Below are 19,387 nucleotides of genomic sequence, written 5' to 3' on the forward strand. Positions count from 1 at the left end.
AGTTACCCAGAATAAAAAGTAAGTTCGGCTGTAGATTATAAAGCCCGGAACGATATAGCCATACGATAAAATTACAATTGCGAGAAAAAAGGTTAAATGACCTTATAAATTATCCGATAAAACATAAACAGATCACACGTGTAGTAAATTACTAACTAAAAGAAATACGTATTTCTTAAAATCTGCCAGTTCACGAATAAGTCGTCTTTAGCTCTCTTTTTTCTGAACTGTCAGCTGACGTTAAATCGCTTCTGACTATATTTATTAAAAATTGAGGGCCCGGATCGAAGAACTCGCTCAACGCTCGAAATCCTGTAAAAGTATTGTCCAAACGTCTCAGAGCATAAAAATTTTAAAAGTTGCAAAATTAATTTTATAAAATCGAGTCCTGGAAAGCCAAACGGCAAGTACCGCTGCCCGATGGTGCTCAGCGCTTACAGAGCTATTATTGGCGGCATCGCATGTTTTCTTATAAAATGCATATTTCCGCAAATTTTCGATGAATCGATCTGAAAATTTCCAGAAACCTTCCTTTAACAGTGAGGAACAAATGTCTCACTGGAGGTTGTTTCAAATTTAAAGTTCCCTCGATACTTTTTGTCGGCGAAACTAAAAAAACGTGGTACCGATTGGCCTCAATTTGCAATTAATTATTATTAAACAATAGGCGATTTTCAGCTTCTTTATTGTTTTATAGGCATCGCTAGACTATACTGCATGCGTATACCAAATTTCAAACAATTTCAACAAAATTTGGCCAAATTATGACGATTTATATCTTAAAATCTTATTGAATTTGGGGACAAAAGTTTTTCAGTTTTTTATTTTTATTATTAAAAATAAGCATTGAACAAAAAAACTGCAAATAGAAAAAAGTTCCGTCTCGTCATTCTCTATAAGCCTATATTTAAAAAAAATTAATTTTGCGACTTTCAAAATTTTAATGCTCTGAGACAATACTTTTACAGGATTTCGAGCGAGTTGGGCGAGTTCTTTGATCCGGGCCCTCAATTGTTAATACAATATTGTGAATTATTTTTAACATGCGTTCTACGTTAACAGAAATTTTATTAAATAAGAAGCGTTTATAACTTGGAAAGGAAGCATTTCCGGAGCCACGTTCATAAGACCTTTTTTCATCCTTACACCTTGCATCTATCTTATATTATAAAAATAAATTTTAATAAATTTTTTTATATTTTAATAAATAGGGAGAAGAACCCACTCATAATCGGATAGTGCCGCTCCTAACGCTCGGCGGCGCTGGCCCTAGCGGCTGCGGCGCGCGCGGTAAGGAGAGGAAAGGAGGCGTATATCATGGAAATCGGCTGAAATGTTCAGACTAATTCCGAGCACTGATTTAACATATGCAAATATTTTTAATAAATATAAAATAATACTTTTTAGCAAAAAAACATTATCTAATTATTTATTTGATTGTGCACGGTAAAAAAAAAGCGGAAATGCGGAAAAAAGTTGCAAAAAGCAGGTCTCGAACGCGTGATGTTTAATATTCTAGCGCGACTCGCCTTACTCGATTAGAAACGCTTGATTCTTAACATTTATCGTACGTTGTGTCGACCGAAAGGTCGAACCTTAGAACATATATAAATGGAAGAGGAATTGCCTATATTGCTTACACACCGAGCCTGAAGCAAGCATCTGTGCGAGAGAGATAGCTAAAGACTTCCAAATGTTTACAATGCGCATGCGTTAGTACCGCCGCAGCGCGCCGCTTTCTTAGTTGATTTAAATCGAACAGATATTAATATAGACACATTGAAGAAAAATATACAGGGTGTCTGGCAATAATCGCCCCACCGGTCATATACAGGTAGAGAAGGTCAAATCGAGTAGAAAAGTCCTTTACCATTTTTTAATTTTCATAATAAGTACTGAGTAATTAACGAAAAAAGATCAGCGAATCCGCGCGAGTAAAGCGCGCGCGGTGAGAAGGACGTCCCACTGCTACGCGATCACTAGGACACAAGGATCTAGCGTTACGCGCCGCTCGTATGTTGCCATTGTCATTTGTAGAGCGCTCCTCCCAACGCTTCATCGCGCGCCTAGTGATCGCATAGCAGTGGGATGTCCTTCTCGCTGCGCGCGCTTTACTTGCACGGATTCACCAATCTTTTTTCGTTAATTACTTAGTACTTATTACAAAAATCAAAAAATGGTAAAGGACTTTTCTCCTCGATTTGACCTTCTCTACCTGTATATGACCGGTGGGGCGATTATTGCCAGACACCCTGTATATTTATTGATGTTTAAAATAAATTAATTTTGAAAACTTATGTCTAATAAAATCTTTTTGTTTACATAATGTTGCACATTTGCCTTCGTGAAATAACCGTATATTGATATATGTTAAAATAATATTTTTTATCAGTGTGGTCTTGTGGTCATTTAATACTTCTTGTTGCATAATATGTTCTGTCATTTCGATGTCATTAAAAACTGAATGGCAGACAGTTTTGAATGTCCTTGTAATCAAAATATTTTTAATATTTTTTATAATAAAAATTTTATGTTTATTTTCCCGAATGGTCATTTCACATACTCGAGCTATTTTAATGACATCAACTGATGGAAAAATTAATTTTCCTCTATTTTTTAATTTTATTAAAGATGAGTTGGTGGATTTGGCTATTAAAAAGCTCGAATAGACGTGGCAAATTCTTTGCAATAATTTTTTCACAATAAATCCCCTAATATATTGGATCACCTCTTCAACATATGCACTCAGTGACCATAAGGTTGACAAATAATCGTGATCAAATATATTAGTAGATATTGTATCATCACCTTCTGTAAATAAACCATCGCTTACATTACTCATATTTATCGATGACACATATAAAATTTGGATATCATTAATTTCACAATTTCCGTTTTCTGATGCTTGAATTTCATGTCTTACAAGCAATCTTTTATAACTACTTTGAAATTGTTTTGCGTTAGAATTATTATTGAAACCTCCTTTGCTGCGTAGCGCACTAAAAAATGTTTCAAGGTGATCCTGGTTTAATTTGTAAGTTAACAAATATGACAGCCCTTTTTCTTTAAGAATATTAAAAAGTTCGAACATATTTGTTAAGCAAACAATAAAACCGAGAAAACCTGTTTTTCTATTACCATGCAAAATGGATATATTGCTGGAATCTTGTAATAGTTGAATATATGCAATAATATCTTCTGCATAATTTTTTAATTTATCAAATGTTTCGTTTGAAAGAGCCATATTGCACTTTTTTATTTTACTAAACTTACTTCTCACATTTAACAAGTCAAAAGCATCATTAAACATTGTGCAAAATATAGCAGTTACATAGCAAAATATGCGTTTGGCATTTTTGCTATGTATTTGACGTTTCTGTAATAATAACGTGTAATCAACGTCAAAACACATGTGAGATTGACAACTGAGATCAACGCATGCGCTTTACAAACATTTGGGAGTCTATAGCTTTCTCTCTCGCACAGATGTTTGCTTCAGGCTCATCGTTCAATTCTTCTTCCATATTATATATGCTAAGGGTCGAACACACACGGACGCGTGACGTTCTCGCTTGTATAGTGCTCATATGGTGGGGGCCCTGCCCCTCACGTTGCCTGTTGCACGGAGCTCAAGTTCGCATCTCTCTTTTACCATCCCGGAAAGTGGATGTGGCCATGTAGTTCCAGGCAGGCTGTAAAATGGATGTACGCGCCGCTAGTGTACGGCCTAGTAAAAGCGTCGTACGAAAAACAGCAGCGTGGCCCCTTTCAAGTTTCTCTCTGGTACAGCCATAGTTGGCGTTCTATAGTGAATTTTTTCTTGAAATTTTACTCATATGTATATGTACATCTGCTTTAATTGCATAGTAAGTATAATTTACAAAAATAAATTTTGAATTTTACAATTTTCATAAAATAATATAGTACATAAAATATAATAGTACATAAAATAATATTTCCCTAAGTTTGTCAAATAATTGGCAGCCATGAATTAAACACAAATCACCTCGACTCACCTCTTTAGCTGTGTATATTTGTGTCGAACTGTGCGTGTAGAAAAACATAGGCTTAGGCTGCGTTCCCATTTCGTCTCACTCAGTGCAGTATCCAGTGGCCGCCATTTTGCTGGATACTGCACTGGAGAAGCGTTCCCAAATTACTGGACTGGCTAGTGACAATCGTACCTCATTCAGAATGTCGTCGGCCGGGAAATGTAAATAATAAATAATAATAATAATGATAATAATAATAATAAAAAAAATCAATGTGTACTGAAAAAATAAAATTATGTACAATAATTATATACAATAATTGATTGTTTTTAAATGTGAAGTTATACAAGCAAATAATCGGTATAATCGTCGTTATAATATTTAAAAATAACGCTAACACTTATTAATACATTGCTAATTGAAATATTTACTTACCGATATAATAATCTTTACTAACAATAATAGCTTCAACACTATTTACATATTAAGTAACAATTTTATTTAGGTTATGAGCTAATACGTGTGCGAGACTGTCACTAGCCACTAGCCAGTTCAGTAAATTGGGAACGCTTCTCCAGTGCAGTATCCAGCAAAATGGCGGCCACTGGATACTGCACTGAGTGAGACGAAATGGGAACGCAGCCTTAGTTTACACCGATTGTTTAGTACGCGTACCAAGTACTAAATCTGCTTCTTCGATAGGTATAAATTGTTTAGTGTAATATCTACACCAATCAAAGAAGCTGATTTAGTGCTTGGTATGCGTACTAAACAATCGGTGTAAACTAATAGCGTTTTCGATTATACAGGATTTGAACGACCCAGGGTTGATCAATCACTATTTTACTATAAATGCAAGTCTTTCATTGGTGGAGAGGTTGCAATGACGTCATTAACCAACCCTGGGTCGTTCAAATCCTGTATAATCGAAAACGCTATAAGCCATAGTTCAATGAGGACATTAATTAGTGCGTTCATAAAATATGAAAATTGTAAACCTGTTGAGTAATAATCGCCTGTGATTGGTGCATACTTCTAGATCTGCAAGTACAACTGTTGTGAACTGCATTTATAACCGTTGTGTTGTCTAAACATAGGCTGCGTTCAGAAATTCACTGCCAGTACTGAAAATCTATAATATACGTGACGTAAACTGTAGATTTCAGTACTGGCAGTGAATTTTGGAACATAGCCTTAATCAGTGATTCAGTGATCAAGTAATGGCCAGTGATAATAGAGTGTGAATTATTTTTAAATATAAAAAAATTTCTATATGTAAATAGAGATACAGCTTAGTATATGTAAAAGTTTGCATTAAATAGATTTGCAAAAAAGATTACGTTCTGTAACCGTAAATATTTATGATAAATCAGCAAGAATTCTGTCACATAACCTCAATTGTGCAGAAAACCGTGCTATATGTGCTGTATTAATCAAAATGAGTGGTGAGTATTGTCGAAAATGTAATTAAGTTTATTTTTTACTTAACGAAATGTAAATTTTTAAATGCTTTGAATCACAGATTTAGATCTTTGTTTACCTACATGTTAATTTTATTCTTTTAGATTCCATTATAAATAGTCCAGGTTCTAAGGCTCTCGAAGCTGCTAAGAATATAAAAGATCTGACTATTTTTAAAAAGCCTATTAAATGTGTGAGAAAGAACAAGAACAGTCAACCAAAGATATTGGATGAAGATACATACATCAAACAAATGAGTCAAATCATACAACGGGATTTTTTTCCACACTTGGAGAAATTGCAAGCGCAAAATCAATATCTGGATGCTTTGGAACAAAATGATATTAACAGAATGAGAGAGCTGTATGCTAAGTATAGTTCTGGTCGACCTATCACAGAAAGACCAGTTAGTCCAGCAACTTTCGAAACTCCACTGCATAGAACTGAATCAGATGACTTACTAGGATGCTCGGAAACATCATCTCAAAAAACATTTGTCAAATCTGTACAAAAAAATAGTGAAACAGAAAGTAAAACTGGTTTGGATGATTATTTGAGCACACATACAAGTGAGGATAACGCTAGTTTTGAAGAGATGATAATTGAGACTGAGAATAAAACTAAATTAAAATATGCCTGGCTTTATGAAGCAGAAGAGAAGTCAAAAGCATGGCTTGCTATTGATAAGCCCTCGACCTTAGCTATCGAAGGATCAAATTTGAGGCCTAAACAGGTAGATAGTTGGACTTATAAAAATAAAAATTACATTATGTATATTCCTGATGGAGTGGAACTGACAGCTGAGGAGAAGATAGAGTTAGCTAAGAAGAAACAGAGTGTGATGCATGAAAATACAAGACTGAGGACAAATCCGTTTAATGAACAACAAAATAAAGAAACTATAAATGAGTTGGCCAAGTCGCAATCCAAAGCGAATGATGGCAAGATTGGTGTGGATGGCAAAGAGGTCGTCAAGAACATGACACCGCGAGTAAATGGATATAATTTTGTGGTGACACCAACTCCAAGGCCAGGAGAATGTGAAAGTCCTTTAATGACATGGGGTCAGATTGAAGGCACACCATTCCGATTAGATGGTGGTGACACTCCATTGTTGAGGACTCTTCAGGGTTCTTCTTTCAGAATAGCTGACCCGCCAAAAAGGGAACAATTGGCATTGCAGTTAGAGAGAGCTAGTGAAAAACGTAAAGACCGAAAAAACAAAGCCTTGGAAGCAGCTAGAAAATTATTAGCCACGTAAATAATATTTAAATAATTTTTTAATGAATTTACTCGATATTAGAAGGATATAATAATATAGACTCGAATTTTTGAAATCAAAGGAGCAGGTTTATTCAAAGATAAAAAATTTTTTTAGTGTCATTTTTTAATGCTTTATTAAATATTTAAAAAAAAATTTTTATTAAATTTTTTTCACCAGTTTTTAATATTTTCATAAAATGCTTAGTGGAAAAAAATAAAATAATGAGGGAAAAACAAAAAGTAAAGGAACTTTTTGTTCCTCCAAACTGATTAAAAATGTTTCTTTACTTTTTTTATTTATCTTTGTATATCTTTTTAAAAAACATTTTAAACTATACAAAGAATAGATATGAAACAATAACAATATGTTACAATTATATTATGTTATAATTTACAATATTACAATATTATGAAACAATATGTTACAAATTTTTGAAGATCATCTATTTGTTTAAAAAAGTGTAAAGATATTTTTGAATGTTTTAAATTAATTTTTCTTGAAAACAAAGCTTCATATAAAAAGAAAAGATTATTCTACATTTTTTATTTATTTTTCCATATGGAATTATTTCTCTCTAGTTATACCATTAATTGTGGAACATACAGAAAGTTATCCTATTTTAAATAACGCACCTAAATATTTCGATGTCAAACTTATGTTCTCCTGGCAACTATATAACTTTCATCTAAACCTTTTTTTTCGAAGAGAGTCTTGTTTTCAGAATATTTAGATGTATCATTAAAAACACTGTATATAAATGCAAATATAAAAGAAAGAAAGAGGAAAATTTATAAGAAATTATTATTTCTAGGCCGTCACCAAGGTCAACTATAGATCGTTTGAGCACAATGTCTCCCGCGGCAAGAAGATTAGCGACTCAAAAGCTTCGAATATCGAGTACACCCTCGCCTCGACGCACAGCATTGGTGTCTAGGACACCGTCTGTAAACGTTAGGACACCTAGGACGCCACGTATGATTACACCGGTTAAACACACCACTTCTCAAAAATTGGAAACGACAGTCACACGGACTCAAGGACCCGTACTCACCGATAATTTGCTTAATCTACCTCTGCAACGACAACGAGCGTCGGATTTCTTTAACAAATAAGAAGTTTTATGTACAAAAATTATATATGAAACGATCCAAAAATTCTGTAGGAGTGTGAATAGTGTAAATACTAAGTGTGTTTATATTAAAATAATAAATACAAAGGAGATATCGAGCCATGCAAATTGTTTGTACTAATAATTACAATTTTTTGACAACTGTAATTAAACATTTTGGTCAATGATTTAACCATTTTCAATACAATAATTATTATTATTAATTTCTAATGAAAATATAACAAGTGTGCAACAGATTTTATTGCTTGCGCAAAATGCAAGGGTTTCTTTGCAAAAAGCACAATATGTTATCATTTTAGAAATTGCTGCAAAAAATTTTTTAAAAATAAATGTATTATGATTATGGGAAGAAGAATTACGTCTAGATTACACTCATCAGCAAATTATATCTTGAGAAATACAATTTTTCCTGTAATGCGGGAGGATGAAGTTACATGCATCATTTAATTATAATTAGAAGCGTATGCAATAAAAAGTTCTATGTTCCAAGATCAGATGCTTAGTATTTTTATGAATGTGAAATACGCAAACAACAGAGATTAGATGCATGCAGTTCTCAGACAACACATGCATGTCTGAAAGACATCTAAAAGACATTAAAAAAAAAATAACATCTTTTGGACGTCTTTCAGATATTTTTAAGGCATGCATGTTGTCTGGATTGTATGTGAAATGGCTAAGATGTTTATTTTTTTAAGCTTTTATGCTATGTTGTTACTCCGCCTACCGCGTGAAATATTTTAACATCACTTTTTGTTATCTTTACCTTAAAAGAAATATAAAAAATAATGAAACAAATATAAAATTTCTGTCCTCTAATACAACAAATATAAAATTTCGGCACTCTAAAATTCGGTCTTAATATAAAAAATTTTGAAACAAAAAGTTTGAACGCATGATTAATAACTTCCATCTCTGTTTCGTTTATCATTGATTTACGGAAATCACATTTATGTCGGTCTGGCAGCCTGTTTTCTTTGCAAAACAGACAGTTATTGCAGTTATGATATTTCTCAACGAGTAAGCTCTAAGAAACTATAAAACATGAAATTAAATAAATGAAAATAATTAATTGAGGCTCTTTTATTGAAGAAATAATCAAAGGAAATAAAAGAACTAAAGAGAGAACTAAAGCAAGATTATCGTACTTGCGTCAATGAATTAAAAAGCTATCGTAAACATTTCGACCATAAGCTTTGGTTATCTTCAGAATGTTTACTATTTAACGCAACAAAAACGCATTAATTAAATATTACATTGTTAAGAGCGCAATATAATATTTAAGTGAAATTTTTGTTGCGTTGCGTTAAATTGTAAATGCACTGAAGATAACCGAAGCTTATGGTCAAAACGTCTATAATAGATTTTTAATTAATTAAACAATGTGAGCACGATAATCTTGTTTTGGCCCTTTAGCTCTATCATTTCCTTTGATTATAAAACATGGCTTTTTGTAAAGTTTATTGGAAGCACGCAGATCCAGGAAGCGACAATAAAGTCATAATAAATTCATCATACAAACGTTGTAACAGGAAGCGTGCATGCGTTGAGCGTATTCAAACCACCCAAACAGTCAGTTGTTGATCGATTGCAAAATCATCGCTCGCTAAAGAGCCCGGTGATTTCTTATATAAATGTAACGCTGGCGAAGTAGAGGAGAAGAAAAAAGAGAGAGCATTGAAACAGACATGAAGTCCTTTTTGATTCTGGAAATTTTGCTCCTGGCGATAGCGGCTACGTCCATCGTCCAGGCACGCAAAGCAGAACATACTTGCGGAAGTTTAGGCTCAGGTATGTGGACTGAATTCTGTACAAATTATTCATTATTCGAATTTTATTTCCGTTATTTGTCACTTCGACATAATTCTTTTTATTTATTTTTTGATATAATTTTTTTATTTAAAATGATTACAATTTTTCGAGATATAACTGAAACAGATACAAAAAATTTTCATATAAACTCTCATTTAATCTTCATCAATTATTAATATATTCATTCTTAATATATGACGTTTTTGTAGAGAGCTTTTTATATATTATCTAAGGTTGCGGCCCACTTGACGCTACAAATGCTTCAAAGCGTTCTTCTTCTCCTTCTTTTTTAAAAAAAAAAAGAAAAAAACGCTTCAAAGCGTAGCGTTAAGTGTAGTGTTAAGTGGATCGCAGCTTAAATATGAAACACGCAGGCATGTGACATTTTTTGAATTTGTTATAATTTTTAATTAATTATTATTTAATATACACATACATAATATTTGTTTTTGCAACGTATTTAATATTTATACTATTTAAATTAAATAGAAAAATTAAAAAATTTTATTTGTTTGTAAAGAGTCTTATTTAAAGTATATAATACGATTGTAATAGTAATAAAATATTGTATGTAAAAGTAATGTAAAGTAATATAAAATCAAGATTTTATTTTTGATTCTCAGGTGTCAACGCGTGTAAATGTGGAGAAGTAGTGGTGAAGGCAGCTAAAGTACAAAAACCATTGTTGTATGCGTCGCCAGAAGCAATCAATGAAGCTGCAAAAGCACGCGCAGGTCTTTCCAGATATAATGTCTATCAGGGATGTGGTGCTGGAAAAAGTAGTAGCAGCAGTAGCAGCAGTAACACCGGCTATAAGAGCATCAGTAGCAGCAGCAGTAGCTCTGCAAGCGCCATATCTTCTATCGGTATCCAAGGAGGATTGAGCAGTGGAAGCAGTCGTCTTCAGTCTCCTCTTTATTCCGTCTCGGGTAGACAGACCGTTTCTGATTCTGGTTGCGGATGCGGAAAAAAATCCGGATCTCTTGCGGTTCATGATCTCTTGTCTTCTGATACTCATGGAGCTGTTGTGCCCAAGTATGTTTTATATATACATTTATTAAATTATTACATATCACATATTTAATTTTAATGCTAGAATTTTGTTTGAAGTCATGTTGATTTATGCACAAATGACATGTAGATTGTAATCGATTCTTCCTATTCCTAACAACTTGAACATTTTCACAATTTTTCTCGCTCCATTTTTTTACTATTTTCTAATCATGTGATCATATGTAGAATGAGAAAATGAATTCAACATTTTATCCTTTTATTCATTTGTAAATTTTACATTATTATTGTCGACAGCTTTCCACCGATTGGTGACTTGTGTTACCCGAACTCTCCTAGCAGCAGTTATCAAATGACCACCAAGGTGACACCGGCATATCCTGGCAAAATCAAATGCTCCCCTGCCATTCCTTACGAAGTTTGTATACAAATACTCAACGGGCAAATTGACGCGGAAGGATTGAGAAAACTTAATTTGGCGACCGCCAACGGTGCCAGCTTCACTGGTGGACACGGGTTGTTAAGCAGTGCAAGTGCATCTGGTGCATCAAGTAACTTTGGTGTTTCTAACGTAGGCAGTACAGTTTTCGGAAGATCCGATAGTTCGAGTAATCTTGGAAGATATACTTCGAATGTTGGTGGCTTCGCAGCATACGGAAAACCATATGCAGGATCATACGCAGGTACAAGAACGGGTTTGGATTTTGGAATAAATGGTTTAAATGGATACAAAACATATGGGAATAGCTTTGGAACAACGAGCAGTTCACTTGATGCATTCCAAAATTCAGCAGCAAGCCAAAGATATGGTTGTGAATCTGCCGACTTAGGTACGTTTTTGACTTAATTTTAGAGTTAATAACAAATTTTATATTGAAAATGTTTAGATGTCAATATCTCTTAAGCAAAGCGTTTACGAGGAGGATATTTTCAAAGGAAAATTTTTTCTTATTTTGAGGTTATAAATTCATATTTTAAGTTACGACATTTAACTCTGAAACATCTTGTATATATATATATATATTCTCAATTATACAGATCTGAATTAGAATTAAAACTTTGCAATCATTAGGTGAATTAAATCAAGTAATTTGATATAATTGGGATATAATTTGAATATGTTAAATTTAAAAAAATTAAAAATTAAAGCTAATTTATTTATTATGTAAGAATTTTTGGCAAAAGTTGAAAATTAAAAAGTTCAGCATTTGTTTGATGATTAATTCACAAAACAAAAGAAAAATTATACAATACAAAAATTTAAACAACAAGAAAGATGAGTACATTATAGGATTTCGATTTTAGCAAGTAAAATTACTCTAAAAACTTAAAACTTTCTTGCAATGAAAATAAGAAGAATCAATGCTGTATTTAATTTATTGATAAAAATATTGATCGGTTATAAAATATCGCACATATTAATTTCATAATATATTCTTTTACATAGTTAAAAAACTAAAATAAATATTTTTTAATGCTTTAGAATTGGCCCAGGATTATTCCTATCCACGGTTACCAGCGGATCCGGTTTCGCTCTCTTTGGCATATAAAAATCTCTTTCCGCGTACCGTGTTGTACAATAAGAGATCGTTCGTGCCAGAAGATAAGCTAGCATTCGGTCACAGAACCGTGCCAATCGAATCAGCGCCTAGTAAGAGAGTGCCGGATGTACCTGAAGAGAAACTTCAGATTCTCGACAAGCCCGTCGTGGAACTGCAGCCAGTATTGTCGACTCCTATCTCCCTCGGCTGTTACGACGACGAGAAGGAGGAAGCCAAGTTGGCGGAACTTGAAGCTATCGAGCGTGAAAGGATAAATCGACAAGAAATCGTTGAACAGACGCAAGGAAATTTCATCACATATGGGTGAGTAAAAGAAATACTTAGTATGCATTAAACGATTTGTCAACATGTTCTGCAAACTTCAAACTGTTTAAATTAAAAAAAAAAAAATTAGCATTGCTCATTCATTTCAACGTGGATGACGTAATATTGGTTTATTGATTTATGTAAAGTTAGATAAAAACAAAAAGAATCTTCATTTCAAGATGGTATTTGTAATGCATATTAGTTTTGCTTCAATCTTCTTTACTATCCGATCGGAAACATTTCTGACTGAGACATAGCTACCCTGTTCGAATCTTCGGACGTTACAAACTTATATTAACAGATCAATGACTGCTTACGTTCGAACTATTCAAACTGTCTAAACTGTTTGAACTTATACTCATTTTTATTGGATTCAAACTGTTCAAACAGTTTAAACACCTGGCCACAATTAGCAATAAAATGATTGATCCACAATGTGTTAATACACTGAACAAACAACTGTTTCTATAAAATACTTATATGTTCTGTTCTGCAATTGCTTCAGAGATTTGGGATACGCGCCAATCAACACATCACCAGGAAAGTACAGAACCTTACCAGTCGTGCAACCAACAGTCAATGTGGTCGGTGCAGAAGAAGACGGAGTAAGTTGTGGTCCGGTAGGGCCACCGGTCCCCGGCTACGTTCCTGGCGGTATTATGATCGATCAAGAAATTGTAGTACCCGAAGGCGGCGAAATAGACGATGACATTCAGAGGGATACCGAACAAGTGCATTTTCTGGGTGGAGCTAGTGACGAAGATGATATCGACGATTCGACATCTGGAATATTTGCCAGACTAAAAAGCACCGCTCGAAAATACGGTTCTGCGTGTGGCATTCCATGATCATTTAGAAAAATGCTAAATGAAGAGAACTGTTCTCATTGACAATTCGCGATCATCGCAAAATTAATCTCGATTGTATCAAACGGAGACATGGACATTTTCTTGAAAATCATGCTAGTCCTAGTTCAATGTCTTTGTAATGTTCCTATTGTTAAGATATACATAAATATAATAATTATACAAAAATAAAAAAACGTTGAATTTATTTCACGATCCTGTTTGTTTTATTCTTTCAATGTATGGTCTAAAAAATACTTTTTTGAATAAAAAACTGTCAGATAAAAATATAAATTTAGAAACTAATTGCGACTTATTTTTGACTCAAGTATTTTAAACAATCGTATAAGTATCACTTTAGATTTTGTTTGAAATAAAATTTTATTTCTATCATTTTATATATTACGTAAATAAAAAATAGAACATTAGAATACAATATAGTATAGTATAAAAAATATATAACAATAATATATGTTTTATATTAGTATATTTAAATTTTTTATATGTTTTCTATTACATAAAATTATAAACAAATTTCTATTTTGCATTTTATTGTAAATGATATAATGTGACAGGTTCTTTGAAGCAAACTTTAAAAATCAGTTTTTATTCTGCAAGACAGATTTCTGTTATTTTACATTTTTATTAAAATATTAAGGTAAAGTCATTGAAAAATAAATATTTTATAAAATATTTTATATTTTATATTAAATAATATGATACACAAAATGCAAAATATTTAAAAAATTTCTGAATACACAAAAACATGTAACTATATTGAAAACGTTAGTTACAAGAATATGTAGTAAAAATAAAAGCTTTATTTAATGAATTTAAGATAATCTTGATGTGACTTACAAGAATCAATCCCATGTAAAACCGAAATTACTTTTTTCCTGTTCCTTTCAAATCATACAGATTTAGTCTAAAATATTTTTATATGTATTTCTGTCCAATTTTTTAAGATATTTTAGATTCTCATTTAAAATCATCAATTAAATCAAATTAAAGGTATCTTGCATAATAGTAACAAATTTTTATAAAAATATATGTAATAAAAATTCTTCCTAATTTTAATAATAATATGTATAATGTTTTAAATATTAGTTATATTTGAAATACTTCTTTTAATTATTGTAATAAAGAATTGTAATAAAAAAAGGAATAAACAGGAAGAAAGTTGTAATAAAAAGAATCTCTCAGATCTAATTTTCAACAAATTATATTTAAAAATAATTTTATTTATACAATGTTAAACAAGTAAGTTACATAAAGTTGTACGTAGCTTTCTAATAAATAAACAGACAGAAAGAATAGACAAATAATGACATTTCTATTATAATTCAAACGCGTCACAAATGCAAAAAGATATTACTCGCAAAATTAATACGAATGTATATATAATTTACAAAACTGATAAATAATTAATAATATAAAGAAATAATAAATGTGTTAATAAATGTAATAAAAATATTTATAATTATATATATTTTTTATTGTAAAAGTAGAAGAAGAAAAAAAGGGAAGGGAAGAGAGAAAGAGTGTGTGTTAATTAATTAAATTAATAATTAATTAAAGAATTTTATATTAGAAAAAAAGTTAGAAAAGTAAATAAGAGACGCACAGATAGCATATGCGTATAGAAATATCTCCAGCTTATTTAAAAAAAATACGTTTTTGAAAAATAATTATGTTATATAAGATTAAATTAAATATTAAATATTATTGAGTTTAAAACAAATTTTTTAAAATTTATCCTAAGCGTGGTAATTGGGTTTTTCTTTAAATAAAAAAGTTTTTGAAAAACAAAATAAACTAATTTAAAAAAATTAAGTGACAAAAATATTATTAAAAACATTTTTTTGTATCTTTTATAATATTTTGATATAGTTTTGATAATATTCAGTCAGAAACATAAAAATCAATTTGTTTAAAAGATACTTCCCTTTTAACACGGACTTTTTAATGAGCTTATAAATTCTTTATTGTAAAATAATATGTTTTGTATTTATAATAGATCTAAACTACAATATATTCAAAGTTGATCAACATCAGGGACACTTAAAAATGTTTCTTTGTAAATTTATTGTATACTTTATAATTAATTATTACAAAACAGTAATACAATATAACTGTTTTTTTTTTCAAATAACATCAACAGATTCATAAATCGATAATTTTTGTAGATAAATTTTATATATTTTATGACGAATTCTTTGTGGTTTAGAGGCATTTATTTAAATATAGTTTTATGTTGCTTCTTGTTATACAATTTTAAATTAAAAGATTAAATCTTAATAGCTTAATGTAAGAAATTAAGTATTTACAGTGATACAGGAAATGAGGAACCTTATGTGAACACGTGCCGAGAAAGAGACGTGCCTGTTTTACTGTTAGCTCAGACACTTCATTTTCGTAATACGTGATAAGTAGAGATTATTATTTTACTGCTGCAAGACAGTTTCACTGTATTTACACAAACAGGAAATACTTCAGTGGATTTATGTTTGACGAAACCACTTTTATATCAGTAGCACGGTATGTTGGCGGCCAGTTTTGAGTCTCTTGTATTCTCAAGATAATGGCGGCGCTGTTCAAATTACAATATCTTATCATTATTATTGGTGTTTGTTTGCATTTAAGGTCTTCTTACGGGTTCCCTCTATCGTGTAATGGAGTTCAAATAATTACATATGGAGAACCGTGTTATTCGTCACACCAGCTACCTGTTACAATCGAGGTATACGTATATTGATATCTAATCATTGCATTATTTCAACTACATGTGAAATTTAAATTGTGTATATGTTTTACATAAAAACTATTATATTACGCATTGCACATTTCTGATTTAATATAACTACTCAGTACATAAAAAAAGATGTAAATTTTATTTTATTTAAATTATCAAGATCTTACAGAAAATTCTGTATAAAAGCAAACTCTTTATTTAAATATCTTCATAGTAGCTTAAAAAGAGAAATATGTTAAGGACATATTTTTTAATAGTTTTTAAATAGGTTACCTGTGTTTATTGACTTACTGCTAAGAAATATACATTTATATGCATACATGTAATATGTGACAAACTCTAGGGCTAGTCTCAAAGGAAAGGGTAGAAGGGGGGGGGGGCAGGCGAATTATGTCCTTGCATAGGGATACGAGAGAATGGAGGAAGTGCCAAAAATGTTTTTTGATGGGCCTCCGGCAGTAAATGTATCCTTTTGTATGCAGCAATAAAATTATCTTTTTTTTGCCTACTATGGCATTAATGAGGAGCGCTCATGAATGCTCTATGAAAGTTTCATAGGGACAGTGTAGAGGCTTTGGCCAATGAAATCCATTCTAATTCTGTGAAGAAATATTTTGCCGCGATGCCTGGCATTACGGTACAGGTATAATACCTAATAAATAATTGTTTGCGAATATAAAAATATTCGCGATTACATTCTAAATTGTTAAATTACGTTTAAATTATAAGGTAGTGTTATTGGGGGGGGGGGGAATTATAACTTATTTTTAAAGAATAAGACTCAAATTGTGTATATATGTATATTACATTTTATATATATACATATAGTATATTGTTTCCAATTAAAAAAAATCTATTTTTTCTTTTTATTTTATTTTAAATATTGTAAAAATGATTACTATTACTATTCACTTACAGATTTATTTTTAAAAAATCCTATAAAATTCAAAGATTATAATAATTGCATTTGGTTACGTATTATATATCCGAGTAATTAAAAATTAACTTTAAGAAATAATTGATTTGTTTATATTGAAATTTATTTATGAGTAGATAATTTATTTAAAAATATTTCCATTCTAAAATGACTTGATTTTATTCTTTGCAGCTATATTTATATTTATGTATAAATTGTTTACGATTTTCCATGTTCTTTATAAACTTGACCATATATACCAATAAGTAGTATATATGTGTACATATTAGAAAAATAACTTTGCAGGAACCCGTAGAAGAGTATGTAACAGAACCCAGCAAATCTCTCTACCGGCCACTCAAGTTGAACTATCGAGCTATCTCGACGGAGTCGCCGACATGTTATCAAGTGCAAAACGAATATCCGATTTCAATACAAGTACCTCAAATTACCGAACCATTAAAAATAGTTACGCCGGATCCTTACCGAGGGAAATCTTACAAATATGACATCCAGACTCCATCGATCCCATGCACGCCAATCCCGATGAGTTACAACTTTGATCTTCAAATGCCACCTCCGCCACCTCCATCGTAAGTTGTCGAATATGTTTTATGTTAACGTTAAAAAATACATTATGTTCATATTATATGGTTTATCAAAATTTGTCAAATAAATTTGATCTTGCATTATTTCAATAATAACATTTTTCAAGCAATAGTTTTAGGCAATATTATATTCACTGAATATCTTTTTATAAAATACATAACAATGCTTATTTACATTTCAGAGCGATATCAACACCCAAGCCTATTAAACTTTTAACAGATCTTACTAGTAAAATTGACAAAGTTTTAATTCCTGCCTGTGAAACATCATGTATTAAAACTTGTGTTAATTAAACTCTGTTGTTACATCTTGTTAAAGAATTTGTAATACATAAGTTATATCTTTTACAAGAAATGTAAGAAACACTACTCAAGCAAATAAAAAAACAATATTTTTTTAAATTTCTGGTTTTTAATATATTTCAAATTTTTATTTTCTTTATATCTGCATTAGTTGAATGTATCCTTATTATAATTTAAAACCTTAAATACCTATTTTTTTTTTATAAATTAGAATAAATTCTTCTTTATACTTCTATACTTACAATACAAAATTTTTTCGTGTAACGTTTTATTACATTTATAAGTAGCAGCAATACGTTATATATATATATATATATATTAATATAATGTAATTCTTGATAATATAATATAATAATATAGTGAGTAACCGATCAAAATAATAACAAATAAATATAAGCATGCTATATTCTCATTATTCACAAGTGATTGTGAGAATTAGAATTTGCTTACGCGTACAAATTTTTTAACCATGCATCATTTATCTGCAATGTTTGCAATGCATAACAAGAAAACTGTAAATCGAATTGCTATTACATAAAAGAGTAATTAAATAAAGTAGTAACGATATTTAAATTATATTGAAATTGTTATATATGTCTTGTATAAATACATAAAAATATTACATATCGTTCGTACATCGTACATCTATCGTTAGTATATAGACAAATCAAGATACAATAATATATAAAAATAAATAAATTTATAGTCATTTTTTTCTATTTATTAATTTTAATTCTAATTTAATAAATAAAAAAAAATTACTATAAATTTATTATATATATTATATATTTATTATGTATATAATATATATATATATATATATATTTATTTTAATTATATATATATTTATTATATTTACTATATATATTATATATATTTATTTTATATATATATAATAAATGTATAAATTTATTATAGACATTCTTATTCAAGAACTAAAACTATTATTCATTATATAGAATAATATATTTATTTATATAATATTTTTTATTTGATCTGTATGATTTTTAGACATTTTAGACATTCGCAATAATAAAAACAAAAATAAAAAAATTATTAATATAATTTTATTTATCTTTTTTTCCTTTTTCTATTTATGAAGTCAAATAATTTTAATGTAAAACAATTTGTTTAATTAACCAATAATTTTTGAAATATTTAAGGAATATTTGGCGAATTTTTCAATATTTAGCTTACAATAATTATTCGATAACTCTCGATACTATTCATTAAAAGAGAAAATGATAAAGAATTTCTCGACCCGATTTGATCGCAAGATGTTTTAATAGTGCCCAATTTTTGTTAACACGTACATTTTTCGAGAAATGAAGACTATATGAATGATAGATGTGCTGTTAAGCTACATGGACTTTACAATCTGAAATTTTTTCTTATATAATATTTAAAAATTATCATTACGTAAACT

At 30.4% G+C, this 19,387-nt stretch overlaps 3 protein-coding genes and 1 long non-coding RNA gene across 4 annotated transcripts; 3 read left to right on the forward strand and 1 right to left on the reverse strand.

Annotated features, from left to right (window-relative positions):
* Window positions 1-4,586, reverse strand: LOC136999739 (uncharacterized). The gene is made up of 2 exons (XR_010890055.1): window positions 4,017-4,586; window positions 1-3,803 (listed from the first exon to the last, which is right to left on the reverse strand). It is a non-coding gene; the product is annotated as an uncharacterized lncRNA (long non-coding RNA).
* A 571-nt stretch (window positions 4,587-5,157) lies between these two features.
* On the forward strand, window positions 5,158-8,340 carry Es2 (ess-2 splicing factor homolog). The gene is made up of 3 exons (XM_067354373.1): window positions 5,158-5,437; window positions 5,558-6,710; window positions 7,529-8,340. The coding sequence occupies exons 1-3, from the start codon at window positions 5,431-5,433 to the stop codon at window positions 7,827-7,829; spliced, it is 1,461 nt and encodes a 486-aa protein (XP_067210474.1). The 5' UTR covers window positions 5,158-5,430; the 3' UTR covers window positions 7,830-8,340.
* Window positions 8,341-9,482: 1,142 nt separating this feature from the next.
* On the forward strand, window positions 9,483-13,590 carry LOC105668180 (ess-2 splicing factor homolog). The gene is made up of 5 exons (XM_012360415.2): window positions 9,483-9,637; window positions 10,282-10,693; window positions 10,967-11,499; window positions 12,153-12,534; window positions 13,043-13,590. Exons 1-5 carry the CDS (start codon window positions 9,535-9,537, stop codon window positions 13,383-13,385), a joined length of 1,773 nt encoding a protein of 590 aa, XP_012215838.2. The 5' UTR covers window positions 9,483-9,534; the 3' UTR covers window positions 13,386-13,590.
* Window positions 13,591-15,918: 2,328 nt separating this feature from the next.
* On the forward strand, window positions 15,919-18,060 carry LOC105668184 (uncharacterized). Its single transcript, XM_012360419.2, has 3 exons — window positions 15,919-16,122; window positions 17,357-17,643; window positions 17,841-18,060. The coding sequence occupies exons 1-3, from the start codon at window positions 15,964-15,966 to the stop codon at window positions 17,950-17,952; spliced, it is 558 nt and encodes a 185-aa protein (XP_012215842.1). The 5' UTR covers window positions 15,919-15,963; the 3' UTR covers window positions 17,953-18,060.
* Window positions 18,061-19,387: the final 1,327 nt, after the last annotated feature.

This window comes from Linepithema humile, chromosome 4 (assembly GCF_040581485.1).
Source record: "Linepithema humile isolate Giens D197 chromosome 4, Lhum_UNIL_v1.0, whole genome shotgun sequence".
Taxonomy (NCBI): domain Eukaryota; kingdom Metazoa; phylum Arthropoda; class Insecta; order Hymenoptera; family Formicidae; genus Linepithema; species Linepithema humile.